General features: G+C 42.4%; 1 protein-coding gene across 3 annotated transcripts in view; it reads right to left on the reverse strand.

Annotated features, from left to right (window-relative positions):
- The window catches only part of LOC106604630 (complexin-1), a 78702-nt gene that overhangs the window by 16239 nt on the left and 38656 nt on the right, over positions 1 to 23807 (reverse strand). For all 3 annotated transcript variants that reach the window (XM_014199457.2, XM_045718051.1, XM_014199456.2), the window contains one exon: positions 156 to 334. In XM_014199457.2, coding sequence (XP_014054932.1) covers positions 156 to 334 — 179 coding nt within the window. The remainder of the gene's footprint in view (positions 1 to 155; positions 335 to 23807) is intronic.

Below are 23807 nucleotides of genomic sequence, written 5' to 3' on the forward strand. Positions count from 1 at the left end.
ATACACATAAACAAACACACACACACAGCGACATTACATATGATAATGTATGCATGAGTTTTGCTTCGGGAGGCAATCACATGTGAGTATGAAAGTTGCAATGGGATTGAATATATTTAAATAAGATTCATAATTTAACAGGATTACAATTTTACCTTATCCCTGATGCCCTGTCGGACGTTTTCTCTCTCCGATTCCATTTTTGCATATTTTGCCTTCCTCTCCTCCTCCTGTTGCCGAAGTGCCTCTTGTCTTTCCTCCTCCTTTTTCTCCGCATCAGGATCCTTCTCAGCCTCTTCCCCACCCAGCATTTTCCCCATGTCTTTGGTAGCTCCTTAAGAGGTGAACGAAAGGAGGGAAGAAATGTCAGTCATGGGTCTGTTATGAGGGAACCCACAGTACAGTATTGAACAACAGAGGAAACAACAACTCTGAACGTGAACCCAATTAAAGACCCTCTAAATGATTTCCTTTTGATGGGTTTTGTGTTGGACTCTTCGGCCATGGCTATCTCTGTCAGAGGCTGAGCTACACACAAATGTTCCAACTGGACAGTGGGTCAAGACTTGAGAACAAAGGGCTTTTTTTATGGCTTGGAGTTCTATGGCAGGATTTGAAGATAGCTGATAATAAGCAGATAATAGGACATCCTCTCATTGATCTCTACCCCTGGCCGGGCTTGTTAGATATGCTAGAAAAAAGAGCACAGAGAAGATAAGTCTTATTCAATGACATCTGAATTTCATTACGGAATATACCGTAGCCCTTGGGTGCGTCACTGGATCACTTTTATTCCGAAGTGAAAAGAGGCTGGACAGACTTGCCAAAAACCAAGTGAATAGGCATTACCTCAGAGACCAATTGCTCATACATACTCTGCATTGACCAAGCAGATGGACATTTACATACTGTATGTCGAAATTTTGGACTATTGGGAAGGAAAAGAGAACATGAAGACAAAAACGCAGGCAGTTATTATAAATGGAGAAGAGGGGAGTTGATTAACATCTAATGGTTTATTCAATGCAGAAATTTGGCTGAAGTAGTTGTAAGTGGTGACAGGTCATATAGATCACATCTGGGACGTGAGCATGTTTTCCTTCCCAACTTTTTGGAAAGTGTTCACCTCGTCATAATTAAGCAGTTTTCTTAACGTGCAAAACTGACACTATGCCAGCGGCTCTGAGCATTATGACAAAAAAAATCACACTAGGACAATCAGATCACTTACACTGTAAAATTAAACAAATCCACTTTGCTACCTTTTTGATGTCTCTGAGAAGGATGCTTGTGTATTTTCCTAAAATCAAGACCACACACTTCAGCAAAATACACTCATGAATAATAGATTAAAGAATGTCTACATAACTTTAAAAGATGTAAAAGCCAAATACTACATTTAGAGAGAGAGTCAGATTGCAGAGGGCAGATCCAATGTGTATTCTCCTCACATCGAGGTCTGACACAGAGCGTGTCGAGGCATGAGACATTGTGTATTCAGTCCGGAAACTTCACCTACTCTCCTCCAACAGCTGGACGCATGCCTGTGCTCTCTCTCTCTCTCTTTCTCTCATGGCCGCCCATGGATACCCAGACACCCTCACACACCACACCGCTCATGCCCCAACTCGCTGGAAATGTATTTTAATGAGAACTGGGCCTCCCCGATGACAGACGAAGATGCAGTGGAGATGGTTCCACCACACCCCATCCTTCACGAGCCTTTCCCGGTCCAAAAGGCTTACGCTTTCAGCATTAGCCCCGCTGTCTTGATCCAATCTGTGCAAAGTTCCGACAAGCCAGGCTGCACCCAGCTCTCCAGAGGAGGAAGAGAACACATGGCCATCTGGTTTCAACCCAAAATGTATGAGATCGCACGCCATGACCTTCGGGGTCGCTGGCTACTCTCCACTTTGCATTCTGATGCTGGCAAGCAGGAGTTAGGCAAAGCTACAGCACCTCGTCCTGAGAAGAGAACGTTCATTCATAAATACACTGTCTATTTGGTGTTTCATTAGCGAGTTAGCATAGCAAACAAACGACTAGGACTAGGTTTTTTCGACATCTCACAAAGGGTCAGTTGAGGTCTCCTCGTTGCTTTACACATCAGTCTTATTAACAGTTTCATTCTACAGTGGATGTCATATAATGTGCCATTGAACACCAATGTTGATGATACGTTACACGTAAAACCGATGTGAAATGGCGAGCTAGCTGGCGGTGGTGCGCGCTAATAGCATTTCAATCGGTGACGTCACTCGCTCTGAGACCTTAAAGTAGTTGTTCCCCTTGCTCTGCAAGGGCTGTGGCTTTTGTGGAGCGATGGGTAACGATGCTTTGAGGGTGGCTGCTGTCAATGTGTGCAGAGGGTCCCGGGTTTGAGCCCAGGTAGGCACGAGGAGAGGGACGGAAGCTATACTGTTAGATTGATGCTGTTGACCCGGATCACTGGTTGCTGCGGAAAAGGAGGAGGTCAAAAGAGGGGTGAGTGTAACTGATGTGAAATGGCTAGCTAGTTAGCGGGGTGCGCGCTAATAGTGTTTCAATTGGTGACGTCACTCGCTCTGAGACCTTAAACTAGTTGTTCCCCTTGCTCTGCAAGGAGCGATGGGTAACGATGCTTCGAGGGTGGCTGTTGTCGATGTGTGCAGAGGGTCCCTGGTTCGAGCCCAGGTAGCAGTGAGGAGAGGGACGGAAGCTATGCTGTTACACACGCAGGGGTGAATTAAATTAAATGGAGTTTCTCTCCTTAGTATTGGAGAGAACCACCTATAATATTGTAACCTTTAGATGCTTCCATTTCCAATTATGGTCCACTGTATTCATTGTATAATGCTACATTGTGTCTTTAAATGTAAGCCATTTGGAAGCAAGATGAATACAAAGCTAAATCTGAATGAGACAATACAACTATTGACCTTTCTACAAAACCCTTATAATGTAATAAATTCACAGCTGAACAAAACAATTACTTTTGTAGAACTGATGAAAGGCAAGGCTGTGATTAGCTGTATTGAAGAGCAGACTGGTTGCAGTGACTTCTACTAAGATCATTCTACAAAGGACAAAAAAACATTGAGGCATCGTGGGGAACAATTATTTTACTCTAACTAATATTTTCACTCAAGGTCAGAATAAAGAATATCCCGTCTAAACAATTTATTGAACTTCTCTACAAGGTAAGAGCCACTGTCAGTGATTTCCCTCCAGTGTTTGTGGTACCACAGACGTTTGAGTGAACACTCTCCATGGTTGCCAGTAGCCTGGGAAGATGTTTCCAACTTGCACACACATTTGTTTTGAGATTCTTCATGTACTTCAATGAAAATAACTATATAAATCTATTATTATTATTATTATTATTATTGTCATCATCTGAAAAATAGGAATCCTGCAAAGAGTCTTGCTATAGTGACAGAGAACTCTATCACACAGTCAAATTAAATTCTAAATACATGATTTTGTCATGGTTTTACCATCTCTGTGTGTGCAATGTAGTAATTAGAATGTATTTCACACAATATGGCCCTTTCCTGGCCCTTGGCTGTTAATAAATCAGAAAACCTACATGGAAACCCTGGCTTGCGACAAAACAACTTTCATAGGTATACTGTATATTCTCAGCCTTGCTTGCCTTTATTATTGTTGACGTTATCTGAACGTTATCTGCTTTTAATTAATACCATTTTCTCTTAGCAACGCTGTTCTGTTCCTCTTCTCCCATCGCACCGTACGCTTAATCTCAGCTCCCCAGGCCAATTAGCTCATCTGATTGTGACAAAGTTGCAGCGGAACAGCATGAGACAGCCACCATCCCTTTAGTCTTAGTGGTGCCACTCCCTACCAGCTGTGTAGCCTAAGTGCTAACGGAAATGGTCTGGTTGCTGAGGCCTTTCAGCCGCATCTACTGAGAGGAGTCTGTGTAGCGTCTAGCTAACAGGAGGTAAAGGGCGCCAACTCAACAGAGCTTAAAAGGGTCTCCTCAGCTCAGTTCAGTCCAGAGGGACAATTTTTAATGGTGAAAGGAGTGAGTATGCATCGTGCACAAAGAGTTGAAATTGAAAGGGATCAGGAGAATTTGAAGTTGTGGATGAGCAAGGTCACGTGTCGGCCTAAAATGTGCCGTTGTTACGTAAACGCATGCTGTGGACTTGGTGGAGAGTGTGAGAGTGATTGGAAGAGTGGATGAAATGGCACACTTGACTGTGTGTGTGTGTGTGTGTGTGTGTGTGTGTGTGTGTGTGTGTGTGTGTGTGTGTGTGTGTGTGTGTGTGTGTGTGTGTGTGTGTGTGTGTGTGAGTACACAGTAGGTGTCTTTTGCTTGTGTGTGTGTGTGGCAGGGGAGGCTGCTGAGGGGAGGACGGCATGACCGGAACGGAGAGAATGGAATAAACACATGGAAACCATATGTTTGATATATTTGATACCATTCAACCAATTCCGCTCCAGCCCTTACCACGAGCTCGTCCTCCCCAATTAAGGTACCACCAACCTCCTGTTGTGTGTGGGTGTTTGGAGGTGGCTCCTTGTGGGTGTTACTGGCAGAGAACAAAATGTACCACTCTTGTCAGTATGTGACTATGTATGTGTTTGTGAGTGGGTTGTGTGGGATTCTCCGTGCCTGCCAATGGCACTCCTGTCCATGTACAGTGCATCCAGAAAGTATTCTGACCCCTTGACTTTTTCCACATTTTGTCACATTACAGCCTTATTGTAAAATGTATTAAACCATTTTCCCGTCATGAATCTACACCATAATGACAAAGAAAAAACTGGTTTTAGAAATTTTTGCTCATTTATAAAAAATAAAATATATAGAAATATTACATTTACAAAAGTATTCAGACCCTTTAATCAGTACTTTGTTGAAGCACCTTTGGCAGCGATTACAGCATTGAGTCTTCTTGGGTGTGACGCTACAAGCATGGCACACCTCTATTTGGGGAGTTTCTCCCATTCTTCTCTCCAGATCCTCTCAAGCTCTGTCAGGTTGGATGGGGAGCATCGCTGCACAGCTATTTTCAGGTCTCTCCAGAGAAGTTTGATTGGGTTCAAGTCCGGGCTCTGGCTGGGCAACTCAAGGACATTCATAGACTTGTCCCGAAGCCACTCCTGCGTTGTCTTGGCTGTGTGCTTAGGGTCGTTGTCCTGTTGGAAGGTGAACCTTCGCCCCATGTCTGAGGACCTGAGCACTCTGGAGCAGGTTTTCATCAAGGATCTATCTGTACTTTACCCCATTCATCTTTTGCCTCGATCCTGACTAGTGTCCCTGCCACTGAAAAACATCTCCACAGCATGATCCTGCCACCCCAATGCTTCACCGTAGGGATGGTGCCAGGTTTCCTCCATATGTGACGCTTGGCATCCAGGCCAAAGAGTTCAATCTTGGTTTCATCAGAACAGAGAATCTTGTTTCTCATGGTCTGAGAGTCTTTAGGTGCTTTTTGGCAAAATACAAGCGGGCAGTCATGTGCCTTTTACTTAGGAGTGGCTACCGTCTGGCCACTCTACACTAAAGGCCTGATTGGTGGAGTGCTGCAGAGATAGTTGTCTTTCTGGAAAGTTCTCCCATCTCCACAGAGGAACTCTGGAGCTCTGTCAGAGTGACCATCTGGTTCTTGGTCACCTCCCTGACCAAAGCCCTTCTCCCCCGATTGCTAGTTTGGCCGGGAGGCCAGCTATAGGAAGTATCTTTGTGGTTCCAAACTTCTTCAATTTAAGAATGATGGAGGCCTCTGTGTTCTTGGGGACCTTCAATGCTGCAGAAATGTTTTGGTACCCTTCCCCAGATCTGTGCCTCGACACAATGCTGTCTCGGAGGTCTAAGGACGATTACTTTGACCTCATGGCTTGGTTTTTACTCTGACATGCACATTCAACTATGGTACCTTTATATACACAGGTGTGCCTTTCCAAATCATGTCCAATCAATTGAATTTACCACAGGTGGACTCCAATCAAATTGTAGAAACATCTCCAGGATGATCAATGGAAACAGGATGCACCTGAGCTCAATTTCGAGTCTCATAGCAAACGGTCTGAATACTTATGTAAATAAGGCATTTCTGTTTAATACATTTGCAAAATTTTCTAGAAACCTGTTTTCGCTTTGTCATTATGGGATACTGTGTGTAGACTGCTGTGGATTGTTTTTTTTTTTCAAATCCATTTTGGAGTAAGGCTGTAACGTAACAAAATGTGGAAAAACTCAAGGGGTCTGAAAACTTTCCGATATCACTGTATATGCATCACTAAGTGTGTATGTCTGTGTGTTCCTTTATGCCTGTGTGTTCTTTTGTCTGTGTTCCTTTGTCTGTGTTCCTTTATGTCTGTGTTCCTTTATGTCCGTGTGTTCCTTTATGTCTGTGTGTTCCTTTGTCTGTGTTCCTTTATGTCCGTGTGTTCCTTTATGTCTGTGTTCCTTTATGTCCGTGTGTTCCTTTATGTCTGTGTTCTTTTATGTCCGTGTGTTCCTTTATGTCTGTGTGTTCCTTTGTCTGTGTTCCTTTATGTCTGTGTTCTTTTATGTCTGTGTGTTCCTTTACGTCAGTAGGCCGTGATTGTAAGAATTTGTTCTTAACTGACTTGCCTAGTTAAATACAAATAAAACGTGTGTGTGTGTGTGTGTGTGTGTGTGTGTGTGTGTGTGTGTGTGTGTGTGTGTGTGTGTGTGTGTGTGTGTGTAAGAAGGTTGCTGTCCTTTTTAAAGGACTGCGAGGGCGGTGACGGCGGCCCCTGCCGTGCCCAGACACAGGTCGCGTTTGCGCGGAGCAGCGGGACCAGCTCAAGGACTGTGTGTTCCTTCTCCTCCATCTGTCACCCATCATATGACCCTCGATCTAGCCCACATGAACTATCAATAACTTCATTAATAATTACTAACTTCATTTTTTATTTGTTTTGTGATTCTTCATGTACTGTAATGAAAAGAACTGTATATATCTATTATTATTATTATCATTTGAACAGTAGGAATCCTGCAGTGATAGACAACAAACACTATGACGTAAGGATCTTCCACAGAACATCCTACTTTGGGTGCAGCAATACTGTGCTGTTCCTTCAAGCTACCTCTCAAGCATGGTCAGGTGGTAGGATATTGTGAAAGCAACGGTCTTTGCATAGCTAGACACAGAGCAGGCACCAACCTAAAGTACACAGCAGTTTGTTCAAACAGCCAAGAAATAGCTTGGTTGGTTAAATAAATAAAAAAACACTGACCACAGGGAGGTAGTTTGCTTTTTCACATGGATTGCAAGAGCTAGATCAATTCTCCATTTAATCTCTACTCCCCAGCAGAATAGTTTGCCTCCCCACACACATCCACCATTTCCCACCCAGTGATGCAGCTCCCAAAACCATAACAGCGTGCAAAGGTATAATCTGGAATTATATATCTATTGGTGGTGGGTGAAGGGGGGGGGGGGGGGTGACAATATAAAAGGGCCCCAAGGGCTGAGGGATTTGGCCTGCAGACAGGCCGTAATGAGACTGGGGGTTTTTATGTGTTAGTGAAGGGGGATGGGGGAGGAATAGGGCGGCTGAGGTAAGCTGGAGCCACAGCCACCATATCTAAGTAAATCTCCCGTGGGGAGATGGAAAACGGAGGCAGGAGGTTCAACATTGCTGCGTTTTATCACCCATTCTCCGTCATTATCGTTGGACTGCAGCTCACAGACTTTCAGCGTGGAGATGAGCTAGCAGGACCGAACGCATGTATCACCGTGAGGCTCACACCAATCTATCTGCAGAGGACGCAGATCACCCATGGTCCATTGTTTACCACAACCAAGAGCCACATTTGCAATAAAGTAGAATTCACCCACAGTGGTAGGAGTGTGTAGGGGAATATATCTAGTATTGTCGAAGGGAGCATATAGACAGAATCTATATGGCGCACAATGATGATGTCATTTGGACAGTTGTATACTCTTTTCGCCACAATCATAGGAGGAGTAGGCCTGCAGTACCACTAGCTGCCTTTAAATAGATTTTCTCTGCTTCCTCAGATAAGCACTGTCTTTAGTGGAGCGTGCTGTAGCAACCATGGGCAGTCCGGGGTGGTTCACTTGGTTGCCTGCCAGAGATCACAGAAGACCATTGCGGACCTTCATAAGTTATAATGCTCGTGTCACTGGGTTAACGGTCACGGACGGCAGCGAGGCGGAGAACACCAACCCACTGATACTGAGGTAACTGAGGAGTCAAGAGGACCCACTTCACAGGATGTGAGATAAAATGAAACACCATGCTGAGTAAACGCTGAATAAAAGTCTGTGTTCTGTGACTTTTACAAGCTTTGTGCTTAACAAGAGCCTTCAGTTCTGAGGAGATGCAGGAAGATGAGAGGGTTCAGCCAAACTGAACGAGACACAATATGACAGGCTGGAACTATGCAGCCGAAGGGCACTATACCCTTTAGACAAAACATTTCCAAACTCAAATGGGGCATAAAGTAGCCCTCTACAGAGAACAGCAGTATAGTACAGATTAGAGCGTACATTAACAAAATGTATTAATATCTAATGCTGTGTGCTAACATAGTTTTCTCCTTTGTATTCATTCTAAAGATACATCTGTTTAGTCCAATGCTCCAGGGTTGTTAAAGGGCACAGCTGGAACCTTTAAATCCCTCAACGTTCATTTTGGTACCAAGGTCTAAATATAATCAGCCAGTCTGCTGCTAATAAATGTCATGCTGCAATGAGATAATAGGTAAACATTAAAAGCATCTATGAAGGACAAGGGAATGAAACCAGACCTAATTAACCTAAAATAGAGGTCTGCAGAATGTCTTTCCTTCTAGAAAGAATCGTGTACTTTTATATTAAAATAACTAAATGACAAATTCTGTCTGACTTGCGCCCCAAGTATCAAATAATCCAATACTACTTTGATACAGAAAGACGTTTCTATCATCTATGCTTTAATCAAATCAACATAATGACAAGTTGGCATGTCATTTCTGTTGCGTATTTCAGACACAATACCAGACTTGAATTTCAGGAGGACAATAGTGTGGAAATGGATGTTGAGTTGATGTGAACATTCTCCCCTCCAGAGTCAGTCACCCATTTTGACCTGTATGCTGTCTGAGTGGATCTGCCAGGACTCCTCCTGACCCAGAGAAAGTGAACACAGTATTTAACTGCGTTCGTCATGCCTGGGCTAGTGAAAGGCATTAAAGGTACTTCATCCTAGCCCTTGCACTAAAGAAGAAATGGCATCCCCCAAGGTTCAATTGTTGCTCCGCTGCTTTTTTCTCTTTTAATTCCCTAGACTCTGCCACCTCAGCTAATTTATATGCTTTTGATATGTAGCTGTTCTCCACCATTATCAGCATCCTCTGCATGCCTCTGTCTTTTTGAAAGCTTGCTCAACCTGAATTTATGTAGAATTATTAATAGAAAAGTTTCAAATATGTTTAAGTTACCAACATTGTTTTGAGGACTGATCCCCCCTATGATGGAGGAGGTAAGATAAGTGTAACTGTCATTAGATCAAGCTGATTACATTAGCATGCCCCCAATTGGGAATCTAGCTGTCAATTAGAAGACCTATTCAGATGGGTTCATCTGGATGTAGCTAGTTATAGACGCCCACGCCAAACTGTTTATGCATTAGATGATTCCCAGGGTCACGCAGTCAACTTACAAATTATTCAGGTCCTAATTATGAATTGCTTGTGCAAGCGTAGTTGTGTTCCTATTCACTTGTTTTGCCAGGTGTGGTGGTTAAAAGGAATTAAGCTGATGTCACTCCGGGAATGTTTTGCACAACTCATACTTTTCGAGGCTTCCATATAATTGCCTCTGAAACATGACTTGATTAGTTTGGAAAGTTTGGCAAAGAGAATTAGGCTTTTTAATTAAAATGACAGGTAATCAAATCCATACGAACTAAATTGCAAGATAAAAGAGGGTGATGGAAAATGGCTTTTAAAGATCTGCATAGACATATAGATTCACTACCGTGTCTGGCTTTTAAAGATCTGCATAGACGTATAGATTCACCACTGTGTCTGGCTTTCAAAGATCTACATAGGCGTATATATTCACCACTGTGTCTGGCTTTTAAAGGTCTACATAGACATATAGATTCGCCACTGTGTCTGACTTTTAAAGATCTGCATAGACATATAGATTCACCACTGTGTCTGGCTTTTAAAGATCTGCATAGACATATAGATTCACCACTGTGTCTGGCTTTTAAAGATCTACATAGACGTATAGATTCACTACTGTGTCTAGGACTATAACCCCATAACCGTCCTAGGCAGAACTTGCATGTCACCTGCACATATGCTATTACCTCACACCTTGTAAATAGACACCTCCCAATCAGTACCTGTGAAGTTAGCACCTGTGAAACCCATTTCACAACTGTTATGTGATTAACAACTCTACATGTACACGTCATTGTCTCAATTATCGCATTACTTTGATTAACTAGCATAAAGGTTTTATGTTTCATTACTCAGAATAGCTTCACCTGTTATATCTACAGTATCTATTTGAGCTTGCATTGTGAATTTGGCAACCAAGAGCTCAGGTCTGTAGCCCTCCCTTGGAGATTGGCATTTGTTGTAATGATATTTTCTACGTGAGTGGAAATGGTGGCGTTGCTCCCAGTTCAGCACAGCTCTGCATTAGATCTCTTTGTACAACCGTTTACTTGCTTTGACAACTGCACTACCCCATTCACACGAAGGACAATTGCAATATCCTCTGAGGTAGCATTCCTCTCTCAGTATTTTCAAAGCCATCGCTAAACTACTGAAGTGGATGGTTCCGGCTCTCTGTTAATGCCATTCTTCTCTGTTTGAAAGGAAGTCACATGTGAAGCTGAAACGTGAGCAAGATATACAGTAGGGTACATATCACTGCAATCCATGCTAAATCAACTAGAACTACAATGGTGTCAGGTAACATCAAAGAATTCCCCTAGAATCTAGAGCATCAGATTAGCATCAATTGTCCTCGCAGTGGTGATCATTTCAGAGACTGGTTATTGGGGACTGGGTTAGTGTTAGTGTTAAAAATTAAATACTTATTCTTGCTGTTGCAGATGACAAATATTGAGTTGAAAAAGGAAAATGCATTTTCAAGAACATTCAGAATATGAGTGAGGTATGGGACTTTATTTGAGTCTCTGTATAGACCCCTTTCCAGTACACGACAGACTGATGTCACGCACTGATGCATTCGACTTTTGGCTGCAGTAAGCAAACTATCGCCATTTTTATTACTTCGAAACAAAATAACTTTTATGGGTTCTCATACGCTTACAATTATGTTTTGATTCTTGCTTGAACAGTTGCTAAGATTATATTTGGTTGTGATCTTAAACAAAATAACCATTTTGGATGCAACAGTTGTTAGCTAGAATGCTAACGCTCATTGATATAGGCTGTAGCGAAAGCTACCCAAAGAGCCATTTTACTGGTTGAAGTTGACGTGTTTTTAAAAAAAAGTATAATGCAGTTGATTTGCATTGATGACACAAACATTATATTAAGCAGGACATTCATACAAGCCTTAAAATCCAATTATAATCCACAAGTAGTGTGAAATGCACTCATAAGCAACATGTAAACAGAGGCTTTTTTTCTGGCATTCTAGAAGAATCCCCCCCGTGTTCTGCCACCAACTTGCGTGCGTTGCCTTCATGCGGCAATATTTGCAAGCACAGAAAGGAGTTATTATCTCCTTTGTCTTCACGTGTGCTTTGTGTTAACCACTAATACTTACTGATGCAAATGACAAATAGTGACTTGAAAAAGGAAATGCATTTTCAAGAAAAGTCATCTAGCAGCATTTGATTGTTATGAAGGTTAAATCCCATAAAGCCATTTGCTATAGTTTTCATGGAGTACGGAATATTTCAAGAGGTACCATTTGTGACAAATTCATATATTCTGAAAGTATTTTGCTTGGCCTTAAAATAATTACCATCCTTCCTGTTCTCCTAATTTTCTCCCACAGTGCCAACAAACCCTATCGTAATGATGGGAAACTGTATAATAAAACATCTCCTTTCTTACAAGTGTTGATGGCCCATTGAATTATTGAAAGCATTGTCACATTTGCAGATTTCAGTCTCTTTACATTAATGTCATGTGAAATATTTCTGAAATATGCAAGTCAAAATTTCACTTGACAAGAAGATACTGTGTGTAAAGGTAGAGATGCAAGACCAATGTAGGCCACAAGCATCTCAGTGTTTACTGGCTCCAGTGACCAAGACAACAAATAGTGTTAGAACATCTGAATCTCAAACTCATTACCCACACAATATGAAAAGACCATGTACTTGTAAGAACATGTAAAGATGTGCTTTTCAATATCTCTGTTGGTTGGAATGTGTTGCTTGCAACATGACTAGGGCTGAGAGTTTGATTCCCACATAAGCCTCATATGCCTTTAGAATATGTTTACTGTAAATCGCTTTTGATGAAAGCCTGTGATGAATGAGCATATTATTCCTGGTATATAACAGATATCAAAATGAGGTCTGACCTACAAAGCTGCCATCACCTTGGGCATTATCCTAAGATTTCTGCTGCATTAGGAGGGCTCTCTAATACTTTGGTATTTACAGTATTTTCAGTGTTATTCATGCACATTGAATTGTATGCCTTGGGGCTCCAATCCCTTCCCCCAGTCTCTTCCTGGTGGCTTTGCCTTCATCTCCCATCTTACTCCCTGGCTTCACGCTAATGTCAGATGGTATGATTCAATCCTTTCTTATCCCGTGCTTGCATGGCTTTGGAAGACGTTAATTAGTCCAGCGAATCATTAACTCCCTTCTGCGCATAATCCCATCTCCCCATCCGCTCTGCCATTCCTGAGAAACACTCATCGATCACGCAGGCAATCTGATCTCTTAGATAACTAACACCATCATTCAAATACGAGATGACTTTTCCCTCACTGTCAGGCATGGGCTGAATTCCTATGGTTTCGGTTAAGCATGTGATATATGACAATCCAATTCATGCCAATCTCTTTCACAGCATGTCACCTATGTGGGAGCACTAAGAGTGTCACTGCAGATCTCTGAAAGTTGTTGCATCTATGCATTCCAAGCGTATGCCTCTAGAATCCACACCATTTGATTAAATTTGTTTCCTTCATTCTTCATTTGATGTGCTGTTTTCTTAGGCTCTTGAGCGTTTACAGTCAATCACATAGAACATATCAGCTGCTTTGGTATACTGAGAAAACTAAGTCTAAATTCATCTCCTTTGTCTTCATGTGTGCTTTTTGTTAACCGCTAATGCTTACTGATGCAAATGACAAATAGTGACTTGAAAAAGGAAATGCATTTTCAAGAACATTCATATAGCAGCATTCAATTGTTATGGAGGTTAAATCCATATTTCTCCCACAGCGCCAACAAACCCTATTGTAATGATGGGAAACTGTATAATAAAACATCTCCTTTCTTACAAGGGTTGATGGCCCATTGAATTATTGAAAGCTTTGTCACATTTGCAGATTTCAGCCTCTTTACATTAATGTCATGTGAAATATTTCTGAAATATGCAAGTCAAAATTGCCTGACTTGATGGCACGTACTGTAAGTGTTATTAAACACATTTTTTCCATAACTCCTGGCGGAGGCTAGTTTTTTCTTCTTCTAATATAATAAAAAATATATACTGAAAATTATGAATTCCAACCGTCATGCGATTATCTCAAGTCAGTGTCATTATAACCTGTTTGGGCTAGGGGGCAGTATTGAGAATTTTGGAAAAAATCTGTGCCCATTTTTAACTGCCTCCTACACCAACTCAGAAGCTAGAATATGCATATTATTGTTCAGGTTTGGATAGAAAACACCCTAAAGTTTCTAAAACTGTTTGAATGGTGTCTGTGAGTATAACAGAACTCCTATGGCAGGCAAAAACCTGACAAGGTTTCATGCAGGAAGTGGCCTGTCTGACAAGGAGTCGTGCGTCTTGCATCTGTTTATTGAAGAGTAAGGATCTTAGCTGTAACGTGACAATTCCCAGGGCTCCAATAGGCTCTCAGAACCCGGGAAAATCATGAACGATTACCAGGCAGCCTCAGGCTGAAACAGATTATCGCCTTATCCAAGTGTCCCATTAGGTGACAATGGAATGAGGCGCGTGCGCGATTAGCCCCCCGTGGAGTATTTTCATTAGGCTGTTTAGCTTATTGCAGATTCCCGGTCGGAATGTTATCGCTTTTCTACGAGATAAATTGCATAAAAATTGATTTTAAACAGCGGTTGACATGCTTCGAAGTACGGTAATGGAATATTTAGACATTTTTTGTCACGTTCTGCGCCATGCGCGCGACTGTGGTTTACCATTTCGGATAGTGTCTAGAACGCACGAACAAAACGACGCTATTTGGATATAAAGATGGATTATTTGGGACCAAACCTACATTTGTTATTGAAGTAGAAGTCCTGGGAGTGCATTCTGACGAAGACAACAAAAGGTAATCAAACTTTTATAATAGTAAATCTGATATTGGTGAAGGCTAATCTTGCCGGGTGTCTAAATAGCTAGCCCTTGATGGCTGGGCTATGTACTTAGAATATTGCAAAATGTGCTTCATCCGAAAAGCTATTTTAAAATCGGACATATCGAGTGCATAGAGGAGTAATGTATCTATAATTCTTAAAATAATTGTTATGCTTTTTGTGAACGTTTATCGTGAGTAATTTAGCAAACTGTTAGTAAATTCCCCGGAAGTTTGCGGGGGTATGCTTTTTCTGAACGTCACATGCTAACGTAAAAAGCTGTTTTTTTATATAAATATGAACTTGATTGAACAGACATGCATGTATTGTATAACATAATGTCATAGGTGTGTCATCTGATGAAGATCATAAAAGGTTAGTGCTGCATTTAGCTGTGGTTTGGGTTTATGTGATATTATATGCTAGCTTGAAAAATGGGTGTCTGATTATTTCTGGCTGGGCACTCTCCTGACATAATCTAATGTTTTGCTTTCGTTGTAAAGTCTTTTTGAAATCGGACAGTGTGGTTAGATAAACGAGAGTCTTGTCTTTAAATAGCTGTAAAATAGTCATATGTTTGAGAAATTGAAGTAATAGTATTTCAAACGATTCAAAAATCGCGCCACTGGATACAAGTGGCTGTTACGTAGGTGGGACAAATTCGTCCCGCCTAGCCCATAGAGGATAACAAGCTCTTATGCCAGGGCTGTTGTTAGCATACCACCAGGGCTGATGTTAGCATACCACCAGGGCTGATGTTAGCATACCACCAGGGCTGACGTTAGAATACCACCAGGGCTGTTCTTCATTGAAGTGCCAGGCTGGGAGAGAGGGAGCTGAGAATTGAGGTCACCGTTGCAACAGTTTTCAGTAGCTGAGAAGACTTCTTGCTCTAAATATCAAGCAGGAGCTGGTAAAGAGGATTGGCCGAGGAGGAAACAGGAGAGAGGAAGCAGGCGAGAAATGAGAGGAGACAGGGGAGGGGAGACAGGAGAGAGGAAAGAGGGAGCAGGATAGAAGAGACAGGAGAGAGGAGACAGGAGAGAGGAGAGAGGAGTCAGGAGAGAGGAGACAGAAGAGAGGAGACAGAGGAAAGGAGAAAGGAGACAAGAGATAGCAGAGAGGAGACAGGAAACAAGAGACAGGAAGCAGGAGAGAGGAGAGAGGATAGAGGAAGCAGGAGAAATGAGACAGGAGAGAGGAGAGAGGAAGCAGGAGACAGGAGAAAGGAGAGAGTAGACAGGCGAGAGGGGAGACAGGAGAGAGGAGACAGGAGAGAGAAAGCAGGAGACAGGAGAGAGGAGACCAGGGACAGGAGAGAGAAGACAGGAAACAGGAGAGAGGATGTAGGAGACAGGAGAAAGAAGACATGAGAGAGGAAGCAAGAGAGAGGAGACAGGAGGGAGAAAAGCGGAGACAGGAGAGAGGAAGCAAGAGTGGGGAGAAAGGAGAGAGGAGATGGGTAACAGGAGAGAGGAGACAGGAGAGAGGAAGCATGGAATAGGAGACAGGACTGAGGAGAGAGGAAGCAGGAGAGAGCAGACAGGAGAGAGGAGAGCGGAGACTTGAGAGAGGAGAGGAAACAGGAGAGAGGACGCAGGGGATAGAAGACAGGAGAAAGGAGAGGAAGCAGGAGAGAGGATACAGAATAGAGGAGCGGGGAAACAGGAGAGGAGAGAGAGGACAGGAAACAGGAAGCAGGAGACAGGAGAAAGAAGAGAGGAAGCAGGAGAGAGGAGATAGAAGAGAGGAGCAGGGAAACAGGAGATAAGACAGGAGAGAGGAGGCAGGAGAGAGGAGACAGGAGCGAGAGGACAGGAAACCGGTGAGAGGAAGCAGGGTAGAGGAGACAGGAGAAAGGAGAGAGGAAGCAGGAGAGAGGAGATAGAAGAGAGGAGTGGGGAAACAGGAGAGAGAAGACAGGAGAGAGGAAGCAGGAGAGAGGAGACAGGAGAGAGGAGAGAGAGGACAGGAAACAGGAGAGGAAGCCGGGAGACAGGAGAAAGGAGAGAGGAAGCAGGAGAGGGGAGACAGAAGAGAGGAGCGGGGAAACAGGAGAGATAAGACAGGAGAGAGCAAGCATGAAAGAGGAGACAGGAGAGAGGAGTGAGGAAGCAGGAGAGAGGAGACAGAAGAGAGGAGAGAGAGGACAGGAAACAGGAGAGAGGAAGCAGGGTCCAGGAGACAGGATAAAGGAGAGAGGAAGCAGGAGATAGAAGAGAGGAGCGGGGAAACAGGAGAGATAAGACAGGTGAGAGGAAGCAGGAAAGAGGAGACAGGAGAGAGGAAACAGGAGAGAGGAGACAGGAGAGAGGAGGGCGGAGACAGGAGAGAGGAGAGAGACGACAGGAAAGAGGAGAGATGAAGCAGGACACTGGAGACAATAGGAAGGAGAGAGGAAGCATAGCTGAGAGGGAGAGGAGTGGAGCGGAGTGCTCTGACTTTAACACGTTGACTCATCCTCAGCCACTGATCTTCGCCTTCCAACCAACGCCAGGTGGAGCATATCAATTTCCATGATTTAACAGCTCCCTGACTGTTTATTTTCTACCCGATAGTTAGATTAGAGCGTGGGAAATTAGTCAAAACATGGCCCATGATGAAGAATGCTAGTGGTTATGCAGCATATTACCGACAGAGATAACCCATCAAAAATGGATGGGTGCCATTCAAATGAGCACTCAAGATCAAGCTTTTTGGCAGTCATTTGAAGTCCTAGGCTGCACATGATTGCATGATACCTCTCCCCGATATCATATACACTAAACACTAACTCTTTTTAAAGGAACCCTAGTTACTGTGTGTCAGCTTCGGTTTTGTTTCCTGTTTTGTATCCTAATGTACCTGACTTTGTTCTGGTCATGCTAACAAACACAACGTCCTCTGTATTGGACACTCAATTTGATCTCCAAAAGCAAATAGCAAATCCTCAGCATGAGAAAGTGGGACAATACTAGAGAAGATTACGAATCTCTCCTTGTCCCCTCGTAGACCATTAAGAGGGATTACTCAGTCCCCCTGAGGACTGGCCTCAGGGCTGGAGTGAGCATCAGGTGTTGCAGTCACTCACACGCAATGTACTCATCGTCGAGGCTCACCACACCGTTCAACTCCCTCCCGATTCCCTCTGCTCTCCGAGACCGTACAAGCTCGTGCCAGCGATCACTCAGGCATTCGGATTAGTTTTATGGCCTCCTTGTGCATTCTCAAAGGCTACGGTGGCATCGGCGTCGTCTGTGACTCAGTGAGTCACGATACGGGAGAGACGCGCCGCCCTGAGTGTTCATAGCCAACATTGCCCCATTCTATGAATTATTACTTTAATGCATCTGACAGGAGTTACTCGCTCAGAAAATGTACCTTTTATCCTTTTGGGGGAATGGCAGTTTGTGTTGACCCTTGGAGGTTTTCTGTGTTAACTGGAAGGTGTCAGATGTGCGTTGATCTGGTATCAAAGCTGCTTAGATGCTCAGCTCACTGGTGATAAAACCCCAAGAGGAACACCAGAAGGGTTATCTGAGCCCAGGCTGTAGAGATAAGACTCCCCCTCCAACTGGCTGGTGCTGTGTACCCAGAAAGCTCATGGAGGAGCTTATCTATTAGGACTGTACATACATGTCTACACTCAGAATCTGCCCATAAAAGATTATTCAACACATAACACTCCAGGTGCTGTTTTTCTCGCCTCAGCACTGAATAAACACTAACTACTCAGCACTCCTCGCGTCACATACTCTCTGTTTGCAACCCAATTGAAGCCATAAGTAATTAGCAGCTTTAAGATTAGCATGCATTCCGCTGCATTCCAAATTAGTCCCGTTTTCTTATAAAATATGTATTGTTCTATTCATTATTTATTTATCTTGTGTATACTCTTTGCATCTAATGATACTACTTAATCATGTACATTGTCCTGTTGATTTAGCATTTTTAGAAACGTTTTGTCCTGTATTGTTTTCCTTTCGTTTTGAAGCACATGGCTGCTTTTGAATGATTAATCTTGTCTTGTTGTGACTATAATTGTATCATTCATCATTTTGAGCACTCACTAAATATATTTATCATGACATGCATGTTTAAGGAAAGTCGTTACCTCAACAGTATGATGGACTGAGTGGAAGAACAAGACAAAGGTTACAAGTGACACAACATTTTATTAATGGGATGTCCAATGCTGTCTTGATTGAAAACTGCTCGTCGTTGCACTTTGATATTTTGACACACTCGCCTTGAGCCAACTCCACTGTTAATGAATCGTTCATTTCATCTTTCTCAAACAGACACTGTTCATCTGGATTCATGACATTGTTATGTCTGCATTAGTGTTGAACAGATAACCTTAGTGAAACCTTGTGAGTCAAGCTCACCCTAAATTTCACTTGTTGTAGTTGCCTTGACTTCAGTGAGAATCCCCCCAAATATGTGATCTATGTAGCACATCAAATATTTCAGCTGCTTCTTAGTGTACGTAGTCATGGTATTCGTCAGAGTATTGCAAATCTATATTGAAATTTGGCTTGGCTCTACATTTAGGTAATACCAACCGTTAATTCACTGTTGCATTGTGGAGCGGAATGAGAGGAATGTATCAAATACATCAAACGCATGGTTTCCAGGTGGTCCATGCCATTCCATTTGCTCCGTTACAGCCATTATTAAGAGCCGTTCTCCCCTCAGCAGCCTCCTGTGCCTAAGGTACATACGTTTCCTCTGGCCATTGCTGGACCACGTCCAGAGTATGAAAGGCATAAACTGTACCCAATAAAGTTTGATCTGCTTTGTCTCGTCATCTTTCAGGCTGTGCTTAGGTGCTGTCGGCAGCACATCCAGAAGACCATAACCCTAAACCAAATTCATCAATACCTCATCAACAAACAGCTTTTATCCAGCTCATGTGGCCTTTAGGGCCAAGGATCTTTGTGAAGGGTATGGATTGGAGAGATACCACAGTGCTGTTGTCCTCCAGGACAAAGCCTACTATTGATGTCTGACCTGTGCAGCCTCCTGATAGCCAACCTGTCAATTCCCTCTCCAGATGATCGCTGTTTCCCGATCTAAAAGATGTTCCATTCTCAAAGGCATTGGGCCCTAAAGCTGATATCGATTGGATAATTTTGTCAGACCAGGGATTCAATGTGCGAGCGTGACATTCAGCCAGGTCAAGCTAACAATAAGCATTATTGTCTGTCAGGTGAGAGTGCTGAGGCAATCGGGTTGTGGATTGCCCTGTGGTGGAGTCTAGGAGATAACCTTTACGCCAATGGCTGGTCTCCCCTCACATCTAGAATGGATCAAGCCATCTGTCTCTCTCTATGTCAGAGCAGAGCAGTTCTGTATGCACCGCTGTCTGCCATCCCCTCTATCATGTCCCACAAATACAAAAACTATCTCATTCAACTCGAGTTCTCTCCTTCCCTTTTATGTGAACCTCCCAGTTCTTTCATCCTCTCCAGATTCTTCCATAACCGCGGGAAGTAAGGGTGCTGCAGCACCCCCTGATGAATCAAAATACATTAACCCCCCCAGCACCCCCAACCTAAAACATCTGTCAACAAGTTAGGGCTGCAATGTCAATCCAGTTGATGAAGTGATCTGATTTGCTATTGTTGTTTTGTAGGGGAGAATCTCCAGTCCATGCTAAAACAGACCTTATTTTGGATGGGTTTCCATAACTCATTGCCAGGATGTAAGTGGCCAATTCCATCCTCTTTCCATCCCAAGCCACTGACAAAATTAACAATCCCTAAATTGAAGCAAGTGTAGCATTTGCCTACCAATTCTCATCGGCAAACTAATTAGTACTCTATTGTGTCCAATGGCTGCGCCACCTTTTTTGATGGTGCAGACTCATCCAAATAGTCAATCTATTTGTTTTCCACGTGAGCTATATGCACAGTGAGCATTAAGCTGAGAACATAGACTTCATAAAATGTTCTTTGGCTGTGAAAGCGTGCGAGCCAGCACACGTACCAAAAGGCAACACCTCAAAGAGCCCTTTCCCTTCACTTGCATTAAAGAGGGATTTGAGGAACTATTTTCAGAAGCGAAAGCAACAACAGCAGTAAATACCAAGTGAGCCTTGAAAATGCACCAATCGGCGTCACAGGTGAGGAAAAAGTAGTAAGCACACTTTGACCTCTCCAGCCTCCAGTAATGGCTCAAGCTGTTTTTCTTAGATGCCTGGCATTGCTTTCAACCAGAGAGCTTTCGGGAATCCATCAACCTTCCGCAGGTCAGCAGAGGTACCCACACTCGCCCACGGCAAGTCTTTTCTTACTCGCCTACAAAGATGTAGTGCTGTTATTCATCTCAGAAGAAGCTGGAGATATAGTCTCTGAAGTAGAGAAGCTGTAAACCAGGAAGCCTATTTCTAAATTGGATGTTGTGTATCAACATGCTTTAATCAACATTCCCAAAATGTCACTTCTTATCCTATACAATGAATAGTTTCAGCATTGAAATGCTATAAAATCACAATCTCAATATTCAAAGGTAATCAATCCCTTTAGAATTTGAGCTCAAATACAAACCAATCTCTTTCTCAGTTGTGCACCGGGGCCTCACACTCCTCTTTCTATTCTGGTTAGAGCCAGTTTGCGCTGTTCTGTGAAGGGAGTAGTACAAAGCGTTGTTCGAGATCTTCAGTTTCTTGGCCATTCCTCGCATGGAATAACCTTAATTTCTCAGAACAAGAATAGACTGACAAGTTTCAGAAGACAGCACTTTGTTTCTGGCCATTTTGAGCCTGTAATCGACCCACAAATGCTGATGCTCCAGATACTCAACTAGTCTAAAGAAGGCCAGTTTTATTGCTTTTTTAATCAGCACCACAGTTTTCAGCTGTGCTAACATAATTGCAAAAGGGTTTTATAATGATCAATTAACATTTTAAAATTATAAACTTGGATTAGCTAACATAATGTGCCATTGGAACACAGGAGTGATGGTAGCTGATAATGGGCCTCTGTACGCCTATGTAGATATTTTATAAAAAATCAGCCATTTCCAGCTACAATAGTCATTTACAACATTAACACTGTCTACACTGTATTTCTGAACAATTTGATGTCATTTAAATGGACAAAAAAGTAGCTTTTCTTTCAAAAACAAGGACATTTCTAAGTGTCCCCAAACTTTTGAACGGTAGTGTTTGTCAATTCGAGCTTTATTCATACAGTTTTGTTGAATAGGAAATACATAATATAAAATATTTCATATTTTCATATTTTTATCATATTTGTACTGTGTACTTGAGCTTGTGTTCTCAAAGGTGACTACACCTCAGCAATTTATAACTATTTTACCAGAAAGGTGAGATTTAAACCTTTCTTTGAGTATGCAGCATTACTAGTTATGGTTTATGGCCCTCTCATGGTAAATAGTAGATTACATTTTCGATTACATTTAGTTACATTTAAACGTTTACCATGATTTTTGAATGACTACCTCATCTCTGTACCCCACACATACAATTACCTGTGAGGTCCCTCAGTCGAGCAGTGAATTTCAAACACATATTCAACCACAATGACCAGGGAGATTTTCCAAAGCCTCACAAAGAAGGGGATCTATTGGTAGATGGGTGAAAAAAAGCAGACATTGAATATCCCTTCGAGCATGGTGAAGTTATTAATTACACTTTGGATGGTGTATCAATACACCTTGTCACTTCACAGATACAAGAGTCCTTCCTAACTCAGTTGCCGGAGAGGAAGGAAACCGCTCAGGGATTTCATTATGAGGCCAATGGTGATTTTAAAACAGTTCCAGAGTTTAATGGCTTTGATAGGAGAAAACTGGGGATGGATCAACAACACTGTAGTTACTATACAATACTAACCTAATTGACTGAGTGAAAAGAAGGAAGCCTGTACAGAATACAAATATTCTAAAACCATGCATCCTGTTTACAACAAGGCACTAAAGTAATACTGCAAAAAATGGGGTAAAGCAATTCCCTTTTTGTCCTGAATACAAAGTGTTATGTTTGGGGCTAATCCAATCCAATACATGAATGAGTACCACTCTCCATACTTTCAAGCATAGTGTTGGCTGCATCATGTTATGGGTATGCTTGTAATCATTAAGGACTGGGGAGTTTTTCAGAATAAAAAGAAACGGAGATAAGCACAGGCAAAATCCTGGAGGTAAACCTGATTCAATTTGCTTTTCACCGGACAATGGGAGATGAATTCACCTTCCAGCAGGACAGTAACCAAAAACACAAGGCCAAATCTACACTGAAGTTACTTACCAAGAAGACAGTGAATGTTTCTGAGTGACGGAGTGACTTAAATCTACTTGAATATTTATGTCAAGAGCTGAAAATGGTTGTCTACCAATGATCAACAACCAATCTGACAGAGTTTAAAGAATGTAATGTTACACAATCCAGGTGTGGAAAGCTCTTAGAGACTTACCCAGACAGACTCACAGCTGTAATAGCTGCCAAAGGTGCTTCTACAAATGATTGACTCAGGGGTGTGAATACATATGTAAATGATACACGGTTTTTCTGTATTTCATTTTCAATAAATTTGCAAACATTTCTACAAACAAATTTTCACCTTGTCATTATGAGGTATTGTGTGTAGACAGGTGAGTATAAAAAAAATGTAATCCATTTTGAATTCAGGCTGTAACACAACAAAATATGAAATATATCAAGGGGTATGAATACTTTTGGAAGACACTGTAGGTGGAATGGAATTTTGATAAAAAAAACAAGGAGTAAATAACAGTCTCTCTCCCTCTCTCTGAGAGCGTATCAATTCAGAGAGCAGATTTGTTGAAGGGCATATTTGATGAAGTGAGGCTGAGGCACAGAATGCAGAAGGGCTCATTTTCATATTTTCCTCACATTCCGTTAAAGAAACACAGTAGGGCCTCCAAATTGCTTATTATGCATGATAGGAACTGGCTGCCTCATAAACAGGTTGCCGATGCATCCGTCATGCCCAATCCAACGGCACCTCTCTCAAGTGACGGGTGGAGTTAGTTATGGAAACAGGCGAGTTTTGACTCTAGAGAAAGCACCTGATCTGCTAAGATCTCTACCATGAGACAGATGAATCATATCAGATGAATCATAGCAAAATCCAATTTCCTCAATGATTCCCGCTCCCTATACACCTAACTCCTAAAGTCATTTGAAACTGACCCTCCCATTCTCTACAGTTGATGGCCAACTGAGCATTCCTCGAGCCACAATTAAAATGCTATCTTGTAAAAAAAAGTGAAAATAAATAGACCTAAACCCAATTGACCCTTTTCAGGAGCAAGGAAAGAGAGGAATCTCCCTTGGACAGATG

The sequence above is a fragment of the Salmo salar genome, chromosome ssa05 (genome assembly GCF_905237065.1).
Source record: "Salmo salar chromosome ssa05, Ssal_v3.1, whole genome shotgun sequence".
Lineage (NCBI taxonomy): Eukaryota > Metazoa > Chordata > Actinopteri > Salmoniformes > Salmonidae > Salmo > Salmo salar.